The sequence below is a fragment of the Scardinius erythrophthalmus genome (genome assembly GCF_964197995.2).
Source record: "Scardinius erythrophthalmus genome assembly, chromosome: 21".
Lineage (NCBI taxonomy): Eukaryota > Metazoa > Chordata > Actinopteri > Cypriniformes > Leuciscidae > Scardinius > Scardinius erythrophthalmus.
The window spans coordinates 19,802,971-19,816,298 of NC_138241.1; the positions used below are offsets into that span (position 1 = coordinate 19,802,971).

Here is a 13,328-nt window from a genome sequence, read left to right on the forward strand (position 1 = left end):
AAGGGTAGGGTTAGTTTAAAGGGACAGAATATTTATAGTATAGTTTGTGCAGTATAAAAATAATTATGTCTATGGAAAGTCCCCATAAAACATGAAAACAACATGTATGTGTGTTTGTGTTGGTTGGTAAAGTACACTCCGGAGCAGAAGAAAGCGGTAATGCACCAATGTCATCCGCAGTAAAACAAGAAGGAAGAAGAAGAAAACGCATGATGATGATGACGCGTATCAAGCGCGACACGCAGACTGGAGAGACCAACGTGCTTGTAGCACTGTAAGGATTTCCACCTGCAAAAATGGTGAAGTCTGGAAAACTTAAATCAGGAGCAGCCCAGAAAGTAAGGCGGTGGAAGAAAGGTCACAGTAGTGATAGCAATCCGGTGACATGTCGCTATCGAGAAGCCGCGAAGAGCCGATATTTTAGCCGTCCCTCAGGTGAGACACTGGCCTGCGTGACAACACGTGGGTAGCTGCTCGAACTTTGTAAACAAGTTAAAAATCATGCCTGTCTACTTTTAGAGAGAGACGACTAATTTATTTTCGCTTTTATTGTAAGTCACTTTAAAGCATAAGATATTTATCAATTTCTGAGAATTATTAGGACTGCACTTTCTTTTTTATTGTGTTAATGGCTAGGGTATCATATTGTTTGTATGATTGATGTAAATGTGAGATTCATCGAACCTCTTTCTATTTAAACAGAAAAAAGTGATCTGACAGTAGATGCTTTGAAACTCCACAATGAGCTTCAGGCAGGATCATTGCAGAGAACTGGTAATGTGGCAGGAGATGCCATGGAAGAAGATCAAGCCCTCACAGAGAAGACCTCCGGGACTTTTCTTAGTGGACTGTCGGACTGCTCCAACATCACTTTTAGAGTTGTACAGCGCTACTGGGAGTCGAGCTCTGCAGCACACAAAGAGGTTTGTTGTCAGTTTATGGTCAGAGAGCTGTATTTGTTGTCATAATTGCTAGATTATCATTATATGTGTTTAATTCACATTTTATTCCTCAGATCTGCGCTGTATTGGCGGCCGTAACTGAAGTGATTCGCTCTCAAGGAGGAAAGGAGACAGAGACAGAGTACTTTGCAGCCTTGGTAAATTAAAGTCACTATTAAATCAATTAGTTTCATGATGACATATTTTGCTGTCAAAATGTCCAAAAGTGTCTACGCTTTCTGTGGATCAACCTATGAATTTCTTTCCATTTTCAATCGGCAGATGACAACATTTGAGGCTGTAGATAGCAACGAAGCACGGGCAGCTGTTGCCTACCTCCTTAACCTAGTCATGAAAAGGTGAATGGCGTGAATTTATACTGTAGTGATTTAGATTTCCTTGGCTTGTTGATCTTGATAAGTTTATGTTCTGCTTATCTTCTCAAGGATGCCAGTTGCAGTGCTTAAGAAAAAGTTCTCGGACACAGCTAAAGCCTTCATGCATGTGATGTCAAACCAAGCCGATTCTGACTCCTTGTCCTGCCTGCGATGGGTTTGTACACCTTCTTTTTTTTCATAAATGTAACCCTATGGTATTCTTTAACATCACACTTGTGATCCTCAGCAGTCTAAACAGACCCTACACAATAAGTGTTTTTTTTTTCTTTTTATTAAAAGAAAGGGACTATATTTTGTTTCATGGTATTAGCCAATATTCAACTCTAAATTTTGCACCGTTTCTATATAAAATAATATAAACATTTTAAATGAATACAGTGTTTAAGTTAAAAACAGAGCAAAGGATTTTAAAATCCAATGGAAGTCAGACTAGACATTGTCAAAGACTACTAAATCGTGGCTGATTTGTAGTTTGTACCCCAAAAAATTACTTTCTGTTTTTCATATTTCCCATTTCACTTCTTGTGATCTTTGCGGTCATTTGACAGCCACAAGTGTGACTTTAAGACCATTTAGCCTTTTGGAATCAAGTCCACGATATTTTTGTGTTCATGTAGCAAGTGCCATTAAAGTCAGCAAGTTTCTTAACATTCCAATGAAGTAAAAATGTTAAAAATCTAAATGTAACATTTTGATCTAAAAGGACCAAAGACCACCAGAGGTGTAACCAATGTAATGACATTGTGATGAGAGGAAGTCGTCTGCTTTGTGTATATCCCCTATTATTTTACACTAAAATTGCTTGTTTCTATATTCCTCGCAGATCTTATCCTGTCTGGCGACTTTGCTGCGCAAACAGGATCTGTCAGTGTGGAGTTACCCATCAACTCTACAGGTGTACCACGGCCTGCTGAGCTTCACAGTGCACCCTAAACCAAAGGTCTGTCTGTTTGATTCCCATCCAGTCAGAGCCAGAATGTTACTGTTGTTATAAGATTCCTTTTACGCCATGTTAGATTTTAGCCATACACCGCTAGTTGTTATACACAATAGATACACTGTTTCTGTACCGCCACAGAGTGACAGACTATAACTGTTTGAGGTTTCTGAATCATGATTATGTCCTTGTGCTGCAGTTGCGAAAGGCAGCGCAGCAGGGCATTTGCTCCGTCCTTCGCTTCAGCGACTTCATGTTCTCAGATAATGCCCCGAGCCACCACCCAGCAGCCGTCACCACAGCCAAATTCTGCTGCAAAGAATTGGAGCAGTCAGGAGGTCAGTTGAACTCCAGTTCCTTCTGTCGAAATGCTCAAAACGAACAATAATGCCTGCTTGTCATACCGGGTCAAAACCTACTCAATCTGATGCTATCACTAAATATTAATAAAAATAAGATATTAATAAAATTAAGATATTAATAAAATGAGGAAAATTACTAATCTTTTAAGTGTACATTTAATTTCCTATAGTTTTCAAGGTTGTTAGCAATTCAAAATTTAGAATCAAACTACATAAGGTTAGTGTGTAAGCACAGAAATAACCTTTTATCACCACCTAGCATCCAACATTTTAAAAGTTAAAAGTTCAGAACATCTAAAATGTGCAAAGACCACCAGAGGGGTAACAAATACCAGTATGACTGATTTAAATGTTGATATGAAAAATAAAAAAATTGTGAATGAAAGATTGTGCCATAAAAGTGTCGTACCATTCCAGTGGAGTTAAAAATGTCAATATATCGTTTTTTATTTTTATTATAATGATGAATATATTGTTTTTGTATTCGACTCAAGGCAACAAAGAAGACACAACCACTCTCCATGTGCTGGGTCTGCTGAAGGAACTGCTGTCTTCATTCCCCCTGAACTCGGTCAAGTCTTGCTGTGAGACCCTTCTCCGTGTCATGACCCTGAGCCATGTGGTGGGAGAGCAGTTTAACTCATACATTTCTGTCATTTTTATTTGATTTTCATTCTTAACACCTGCCTCTGATTCTTTGAAGCTGGTGACTGCAAATGCAATGCAGGCTTTCCACAGGCTTTTCAGCAGCAAACCCAGTCCTTCCACTATGTCTGCAGAGCTCAATGCCCAGATCATCACAGTGAGTGTCATATGCATGTGAACACAAAAGACATTGTGCTGGATTCCATGATCTGATCTTCAAATGTGTGGATTGTCATATCTATCTACACCTTCCTTCCAGGCTTTATATGACTATGTTCCTAGTGAGAATGATCTGCAGCCTTTACTAGCATGGATTGCTGTAATGGAAAAAGCCCATGTTCATCTCTCCAGGTAGGTCTTTTCCAGCATTGAGTGTTTTGTTTGCTAGCTTGGTGAGGAATCTTTCTCATTCCATTATTTTTGGGCTCTAGTTTACAGAGCTCTCTGAGTCTCGGTCATCTTCCTCGCCTCTTCTCGGTCACCATGTCGTGTCTTCTATCCTCGCACACGCAAGTCGTCTCTGCTGCAACACAGACTCTGAAGGTTTGCCACATGTTGTCTATAAGCAGCGTAATCGGTTATTTCTCAGAAGTGAATTTGTCTTAGTGTTTTTCTATTTTTTTTCTCTCCCTCCAGACTCTGATAAATGAGTGTGTTGCTGCGCGAATGGAAGAGATTGAACTTGTTCTAAAAAACACATCAGCTGGAAATGGAGCTTGCATCCTAAAGATGTTTCAGTGAGCCTACCTGTTACCCCCATCTATCCTCAAGTCATGTCCTTTTCTAGAGCCTGGTCTTTCTAAAAATCTGACCTCTTGTCTTTTTCAGTATTGTGGAGGAAGGGTTGTCCTATCGTTTTCATGCCTCTTGGCCCTTTGTGCTGCAGATCCTGGGCTGCTTCTACCGAGCTGCAGGAAAACAGGGTCATCCTTTCATGATAAAGGTATATACATTTAAAAAAAAAAAGATTTATATATGAAGAGTTCAGATGCAAAAGCCTCTAAGTGCCATCTGACATTTTCCTCTAGAATGATAATTTTTATCAAGCTTGTATATTTAATAATTCAATAATTCACTTAAATGGCAATGAAAATTACCTATTAATTGTCATTTAAGTGAAATTACTGAACTTAAATATACAAGCTTTATAAAAATTATCATTCTAGAAGAAAATTTCAGATGGCACTTAGAGGCTTTTGCATCTGAACTCTTCATATATATATATATATATATATATATATATATATTAGGGGTGTAATGATATTCAAACTGAACCGAAAAACCCTGATACACCACCCATGGTACGTATCGCGATACTCTCATGGCGTACCAAACGCGCCCAGCCCTAGCCCATTGTTGAGGTTGACCTAACTTTACATTTTGTCACAAAACAATTCTTTCTTCCTTGACATTTGATTAAATAGTAACTGGGGGTGTAACGGTACACGTCCCGCGAATTTTCACGTCCCACGAATTTCCGTGTCTTATGTGTACAAGACGAATACAGCGTTGAAGCCTAAACACCAATAATCGCAATAAGCTCCGCTACTTTCGATAAGAAACAAAGTGTCATTTTACGAATTATGTCCATTTTATCACGACATTCAAACAATAAATGCCCTTTTGACACTCTTTAATGTGGCGTGACAGATCACTATACAGGCGCCTCAGTTTAAGCAGCAGCGCACGCGGAGCGCGAGTGAACATGATCATCTCTTCCTAATGAACATGAATGAACATCGGAAGATACATGAATGAACATGTTGAAAGATACAGTACAACTTACTGAAACATATTATATCTTGTGTAATCACTCAATCAGTATTTCAACGGCAGAAAGAATTAGGAAAACAGCTTGTAAACAATATCCCACATAGCATTGCATTTATCTCAGGCAAGTCATTCAGTGTCCACAGCTTGTTAGTCAGCTAGAGAAAGGAACTCTTTCACTAAATATATGCACTATATTAGCCTATATATTCATTAGATTTTACTTAACCTGCTGTTAGTGATGTCTTGATTATTTAATATATTTTGAAAATGACAGCCACTGTGTGATGATTAAATTTAACAACGATTTGGAGTAAAAACATATTTAAAAGTTAATGCAAAAACTGCCTTATGTGCAGTTTACATGTTTGCATACAATTTGTTATTTGAGTGTTGATTATTATATCTAAAAATAAATAGCAACTGAATTTAGGCTAATACTGTGGTTTCTGTTGTTAACCTTTAATATTAATGTGAAAGTAAGGGTTCCCTATATAGTTTACAGCATTAGCAGAGAGAACTTTTTTTATCCTTAAGAAACAAAACTGAATTCATTTAAAGACACACAATTTGTTCAGTAAACCACGGTTTAATAAAAAAAAGCAATTTCATGTAGTTTTCTTCTCCCCCCTTCTGTACCCGAACCATGATGTATTGTATATAAATATATCAAAATTACCTGCATGTAATTACAGCTGTGATTAATTTATATAATTACATTTAATTTTTGACCCTTCAAACCACCAAACCTGTCTCTAACCCACCTCAATAGCACCAAAAGTGTTTTGCAATACAACATGAACACAATAAGTACATTGTACCTTATAATTATTCTTTTTTTTTAATGCAAGTACGTTAAAAACACCTATAATTAAGTGTGATTATTATTTATTTTTTTCTCTTTAGTTTGTGTGTTTTGTTTCATTGATAGTTTATTATCTGTGTGTGATCTTCAGAGTCTGCAGTCTCTCAGTGACCTGCGGGCCACCCCTCAGTTCCCCTTCTCTGGGGAGCTGGATCTGGCTGTGGGCAGTGCGGTGGAGAGCATGGGTCCAGAGGTGGTCCTGAACGCTGTGCCCCTCCTCATCACTGGAACAGAGTGAGTTACTTTGCTGATGCTTCTCAGTCTAAAAAAAATTCTTCTGAGTGCTTTGAATGAAAAATTAAGTTATTAATGTGTTGTGTATTTGTTTGTTTACAGTGATGACCTTGAGTTCCCTCGCAGCTGGCTGATCCCGGTCATAAGAGATCACGTGAAGAACACTCAGCTGGCTTACTTCACATCACACTTTTTCCCTCTGGCAACCAAACTCAAACAGACAGGTTTGTAATGGACACATACACACTGTGGTTTACATTGTAATTCAAATGTTGCTTAATGTCTGTGTTACTGTATTAAATGCACATGCTTATCAATAAACATTTATTTTCTCATTCTCTGGTTTATATCAGCTGATGAACTGGAGCAGTCCGGACAGAAACTGATGGCAAAAGTGTATCAGACTCTACAGATGCAGGTATTTTGACACAGTTCTGGTCACAGTAATCTGCCATTCACAATTATATCTGAAAGAGCAGTTAAAGGGGTAGTTGACCCAAACAGATTAGTCATTTTTGGGTTAACTATTAATTTAATAATCTTACTTATATCTTAATCAGAATGAAAAGCCCTTATTTAAACACTTCAATCATGAATCAGAAAAAAATCACATGCGATTCGCAAGAGCTGGTGCAGATCTGGTCCATATAATGATACAAACTTTCACAATAAATTGTGAAAGAGAACTGATTGAACGCAGACAAGCGACATATACTTTGTGAAGTATAAAATGGTCCAAACACTAAAATGTGAACCTGGATCACAAAACCAGTCACAAGTCACATGGGTATATTTGTGGCAATAGCCAACAAAACATTGTATGGGTCAAAATTATCGATTTTTCTTTTATGATGCTCCAGCTAATACGTACACAGAAACATTTGGAATGATGAAAATATGTATATACAAAAAAAATGGATGAATGGTTTTATCCATTTGAATTATTTTCCCAGTGTTATAATTTAAATGTATTTGTGTTTCCAGATTTGGACTATGTTACCTGGATTCTGCACTAAACCCACCGATTTGTTGGCATCATTTAAGGGCATTGCTCGGTCCCTGGGAATGGCCCTCAATGATCGCCCTGACCTCCGCCTGTGCATTTGTCAGGCCTTGCGGACTCTCATCAACAAGAGCTGTGAGACAGGTCAGCTGATAGTCTCAATAGTCGGCTGTGACTATTAAAACATTAGTCTCAAAATCAGCTCTTTGTTGTTTTTTTATTCATTGCTTTGGTTTCATTTTCACTGATGACCGCTCATTGATATTTATGATTGTGTATTTAAATCTGCAGAGGAAGAGAAGGCTGAATTAATTCGCTTTTCCAAGAACTTCCTTCCCATCCTGTTTAATGTCTATAGTCAGCAGCCTAAACCAGGAGAGATGGCATCTGCTAGAATGGCTGTCCTTGAGACAATCAGAGTTTACCTCAACATCACAGACCAGCCAGTAAATTCATCTACCATATTTACAAATAAATTTTTACATACAGTTAAAATTACATCATTGCAAGTTTGCTCTTGTTGTCAGTTGTAATTATTTCTTTCCTTTTGATTTAGATGGTGTGCACATTCCTGCAAAAAGCCTCGGAGAGACTCAACAGTGAGGACAACTTCACACGGTAATTCAGCTTCACACATTTACCGTCTTTCTTTGAGACGCATATAAAAAGGCAGACACCAAGATGGAAACCTGAATAATGCATAATTTGAAACCACATGTTTGAGTATCATCCTAAAAAGTGTGTCGAGCTTCATTGGATTAGGTTTACATTTTGCATTGGAAAATAAGTGGCTCATATTTTGTAGGCTTGCAGTTATCGACCTGATTGTTGCAATGGCTCCATTTGTGGATGAACCATCTATGACCCAAACATTTGAATTGATTAAACCTTTGGTGGAGGTGAGAATCTTCCTATTACCATTTTAAACCATATTTTCACTCTTTGCATTGAGTGTACTTCATGTCTCTGTACATGTGTGTTTATAGAGCAAGGACGCTGGCATCCAGAAAAAAGCCTACAGAGTGCTGGAGGAGATGTGTGGAGGAGAGAAAACATCTAGTAAGGCTTTTGTTCTGGCGAATCTCGAGCAGCTGAAGGCAATGTTGCTGGGCAGCCTGAAGTCTGCCGTCTCATCTGCCAAACGGGTGAGAGCCATGAAAAAACACCAAGTAATCACATTTACACTGAGAATGTGTAATGGAATAATAAGTGGTGTTTTTTTTTATTACATTTTTCAGCCTAGACTCAAGTGTCTGATTCACATAGTGAAGCAGATCAATGAAGAGCACCGTGATTTTATTACTGCTCTGCTTCCTGAGGTACGTCTGGCATTGAGCTCAGTTGGTAACACTTTATTTTAGTGTCCTTGTTACAGTAGTATTACTGTAAATTAACCATAATTACATGCATCTAATCAAAAACTAAACCCTATTCCTAATCCTATAGTAAGTGCATGCTGTTAATTCATTTTACTCAGCATTTAAATGCGCATTAACTGCAAAGTCTTAAATCCGAGTGTTATTCTTTATAAAAGTGTTTGTGTGTTTTTAGGTAATTCTTTGCACAAAGGAAATGTCTATCGGTGCCCGCAAAAATGCCTACACTCTTCTGGTTGAGATTGGCCATGCATTTTTGCGGTTTTGTGGGGACCCAAAAGGTGAAGAGAAAATCTAATATATTTTTATTTTCATTACTGAAATATATCTAGCTAAAAGTAAGAAATTCACTCACACTATAAAATTCCTTTCTATATACTAGTGCTATAGCCTGGAATAATAAACTTTGCTGTATAAATCAGATAAAAGTTGAAAGTGTTTTTAGAAAGGAAGTTAAAAAATGGCTTTTTTATCAATTTAAAAGTGATGTAGAGTGAGATGCTGAACTTGATGGTGATTTCTCTCCATATATGATCTGTTCTTACATTTTGTGAACATAGAGGACCACACTGGAAATAAGCCTTTGGCTTTTTTGTGTATTTTATCCTCATCAGTTTTGTTTGAAATGATGTATGATCCCACTTTGTACAAATTTTCTGTTTCAATATTGTCTATAAAAAAAGAGCTGAAATAATTATCTGTCATAATGTGTTGTCAGATGCCATAAAGGAGTATTTAGACCATGTGTACATTGGACTTACTGGCTCTGTAACGATGATCACCTGCACAGTTCTTGCCTTAACCAGGCTGGTGTTCCATTACAAAGGTGAGAGTGACCACTACTTAATCTCATTCTGTTGTTTTGTTGGGAATCACTACTCACATTTTCTGCAGAAAAAGTGAAACTGTAGTTATATTAATGATTGTAAAGAATCATTAAATGTTTTTAATCGTTGTTTGATTGTAAAGCAAAAATAAATGTGGAAATATTGTCTGGTCTTTATCTGCAGATTCCATAGACGTGTCCTCATTGGAGCTGCTGCTACAAAATGTCTGTCTTCTGCTTGCCAGCAGGACACGAGACATTGTCAAGGCCTTGCTTGGCTTCCTAAAAGTTCTCCTGTTTTCTCTAGATGTCAAGATTTTAGCCAGCCATGTTAATGTTATTGTAAGTGAGGAAGAGAGAGTGTGTTTTCAAGTTCACAAGTTCTAATAAATTGACCATGTTATTGATTCTTTTCCCTTTTGTCTCTATCATTTTGCAGATGGAAGGCATCAACAATATGAACGATATGCGAAGACACTTTAGGGGGAAACTTAAGAGCATTTACACCAAACTGATTAGGAAATTTGGGTAAGGTTTGCGGCTAACCACCAAACATAACCACTCAGTCCTTTCTTTCTTTATATGGTTTTTCTTTTATTCTATAAACTTTGTATGATTGTAATGTAATATGTGTTCAGATTTGAGCTGGTCAAAAGCATGTTACCGGCCGAGCAACACAAGGTCCTAGTGAATATCCGTAAAACGGAGGCCAGAAATAAGAGACGCAAACTCGTGAACAAGACAGAAGGGGACGGCTCAGACACTGAGGACGAATCACCTAAAGTGAAAGGAGAGAGGTACAGATACAACTGAAATCTTTTGCTTTATGATTTGAGTAATGTGGCTGTTTTATGTGGTGTCAATCTGGAAATATTTTAGGGCTTAGCTGACAGGATGTTCTTGATAGTGTTTTTTTTATTATTTGGCCTTGTCCACACAAATACGTTTTCATTTAAAAACACATCTTTTTCTCTCCATTTTGACCTTCCATCTACACTGAGACTGTTTTCATGCTGTAGTGTGGACCGTGAAAACAGGTTTTCAAAAAACGATGATGCATGTTGAGTCATGTGATGCATATTGTACCCATGATATCTATGGTTATACCGGCATTGTTGTGCCTGCTTTTTACTTTCAGTGTTGCTAGATGAATGTTCCTTTGTAGAATCTTCATATTGCATTCTTGCGAAGATGACACAAAATGTACTCTCAATTGCTGTCCTGTGGCAAAAAAAGATTTTGAGTGTGACCTGTGCTCAACAGTGATTGGTGGAATATTTTACTAATATAGTGATTGTGCCAGAAAATTAGTGTGAGAACTTTGACTGCTCCCTCTGTGTCATCTCATGAGCTTTTAAGTTTTCATATGTGCAAGTAAGGTGATTTAAGTGTGTTTACGATTCAGTGTGGATGAGCAACTTTTGGAAAACGCTAGTGTGGATGGGGTGCGTTTTGAAACTAAAACGCCTTTTTCACATGTTTCCGGATTAATGTCCGTTGTCTCCTTGCAGTATTGAGGACATTCTGGCAGAGACTGATTCTGCTGACTCGGATGAAGACGAGAAGCCCAAGAAGGGGCTGAAGAAGCCAATGAAAAAGAAGGGTCAGGCCTGGTTAAAGGAAGGTGTGTCCGACGAACCACTCAACTTCCTCGATCCAAAAGCAGCGCAGAGAGTTCTGGGTAAGAGATCTTTCCAAATGTTCAGTTAGATTCAGTCATGATCAAATTAAATTCATCATGTACATTAATATATCTTGTGTATATCGCTCATTTTTATTGATTTAGCCACCAACCCTAACCTAAAGAAGGCTAACAGAGTTGAGCATGGATTCAAGATGACATCCGATGGTCGATTGATCATCGAAGAAGAGAAGGGTGATGATTATGATGATAACAAAGCTAAAGGTGGGACATGATCATTTTTGCTGAAGTTTATTGACTCACCTTTATTATTGCAATAAACCACTGTATGTTAATATGCATATATCCCTCCAGACGCTGAAATGGATGATGTCCTCGAAGAGGCGGGAATCAAAACTGTGGGTGTTTTATGCTTTTCACTTTCTTCATAATCCGAATTGAGAAATGTACAAAAAAAATTTGTAGTGTGTGATGGTAATTTTTCTTTGTTGAACAGAGGAAGAATCCAAAGAGGCAAATGCATGACGATCTAGATGAGGACATGGATGTTAAACCTGCGATGAAATATTTAGGTAGGACAACATAATTCATAATCATTTTGTCTCATTTTTAAAAAAAGGACTGTGCTATAGTGTAAAGGTTCATTCACACAAAGAACGATAACTATATATTAGTGTCCACTCTAATGTATGATAACTAGCGCTCTCATGATTCCTCGATTAAATTCGAGTACTTGATTTAAAAAAAAAAACGAGTAACGAGTAACCGGCAAAATACCGGAAGTGGCGCATTCCACGTATAAGAATCCATGAAGCACATTATTCGACTGTTTTCTAAGGCTCCACAATATATTAAAACCATATAAAATCATAACTTAACAGTGCTATTGTGAATTTATAATAAGCAGCGCTGTAGTTTAAATATTGTTACAACAAATTAATTATATAATGTTTTCTGAACATGTTAACATTTCTATGTATTGTGGAACTTCTCAGCCGGTGGCACTGGAATCCACAGGCCTCTGGGTGCAAGACCAGCGTTTGGGACAGAGTATAAATCTAAGGTGAGAAGCCTTCGATATAATAGACAACATAAAATGAACATCTCAAGGATCTCTGCTTAACCTCTCTGTTCATTGCAGAAGGGAAAAGGGGATGTTAAGAAGGAAGGCAAGTGTGACCCATATGCCTACGTTCCTCTGAAGAAGTCCCAGCTCAATCGCAGGTAAGGGACCGATTCTGTCCTTGCACGCTTTCTCTTTAAATATACCAGTGATGCAGCTGATAAAACCTGATTGAACTTTAAACAGGAAAAAGGCCAAACTCCAAGGCCAGTTCAAAGGCATGGTCAGAGGGGCCAAGAAAGGAGCGCTCTCTGGAACAAAAATACTGAAGAAGAGGAAAGCCTAAAATGTGTTCCTGTTGTGGTCTTCCTAGATCTGGCCTCATTTTACATGGCATGATCAAATTAAAAGCTAGAGACATGTGTGCAAATGCTTTGTGAACTTCCTGTGGAAGTCTCTTAATGATGATTTCAAGAGGTCCTAGTTGATGTTTGCTGTAGTTATGATATGAGAAAAAAGCAGTATGATAATAGCGTTTGCCTTATGTATTTATGTACTTGCTATGATGGACAGAAAATAAAATGTTAAGAAAATCATATGGAGTGAATCTTTTTCTTTACAAATGGTAGTTTTTCTGCTTTTCTATTAATTTTATGCTTTGTACTTTTTTACATTTGAGATGTACTAATCAATACACATGAAGAAAATGACATCAATCATGAGATCATGCAGTTTTTTTTAAAGAATCCCATACTGCCTTATGCTTTCTGCCTTTACATTATTAATATCATGTTTCCATTGTAAAACAATGGTGTTTTCTTAAATTTTTAAATCATTCAAGATGCGCTTTAATAAAGTAATTCCCAAGTGCCCTTCAAAGTCTTAAATCTCACAAATGTTACAGTGATAGATATTGTGTACCACAGTTTTTCTGCAGAGGATATTGGTGGTGTTAACGTAGATCCCAGCTGTGAGAGAGAGTGAAAGAGGGCTGCTGGAGGTCAGACGTGTCCTCTTACTCCAATAAGCTCGACTGGATTTTCCCTTATGGTCCCAGTGAGAGTAGAGTGATACAGGCTCATGTTTATGGTGGCGTCTGCTGGCTTTAGCCACTACAGCTGGTTTTGAGAGCCATCTTTCATTGACAATGCATGACATAAGGTTTTTTTATGCATTGTGAATGTACACCAACATAGACCATAACTATGGAAGCCCATTCTGCTACATACAAAAACCCAACAACATTGATGATAAAAAGAGGACATT

The 13,328-nt window shown here is 37.7% G+C and overlaps 1 protein-coding gene across 1 annotated transcript; it reads left to right on the forward strand.

Annotated features, from left to right (window-relative positions):
* The first annotated feature begins 112 nt into the window (after window positions 1–112).
* rrp12 (ribosomal RNA processing 12 homolog) lies at window positions 113–12,658 on the forward strand. The gene is made up of 34 exons (XM_081350636.1): window positions 113–435; window positions 703–923; window positions 1,016–1,099; window positions 1,224–1,300; window positions 1,388–1,493; window positions 2,163–2,279; window positions 2,476–2,614; window positions 3,133–3,260; window positions 3,342–3,440; window positions 3,543–3,634; window positions 3,715–3,826; window positions 3,920–4,020; window positions 4,112–4,226; window positions 6,010–6,152; window positions 6,255–6,376; window positions 6,506–6,570; window positions 7,137–7,299; window positions 7,447–7,601; window positions 7,712–7,773; window positions 7,961–8,054; window positions 8,142–8,300; window positions 8,394–8,474; window positions 8,707–8,812; window positions 9,250–9,357; window positions 9,542–9,699; window positions 9,797–9,885; window positions 9,996–10,154; window positions 10,869–11,038; window positions 11,144–11,263; window positions 11,354–11,397; window positions 11,496–11,571; window positions 11,995–12,062; window positions 12,141–12,223; window positions 12,309–12,658. Exons 1-34 carry the CDS (start codon window positions 297–299, stop codon window positions 12,406–12,408), a joined length of 3,855 nt encoding a protein of 1,284 aa, XP_081206762.1. The 5' UTR covers window positions 113–296; the 3' UTR covers window positions 12,409–12,658.
* Window positions 12,659–13,328: the final 670 nt, after the last annotated feature.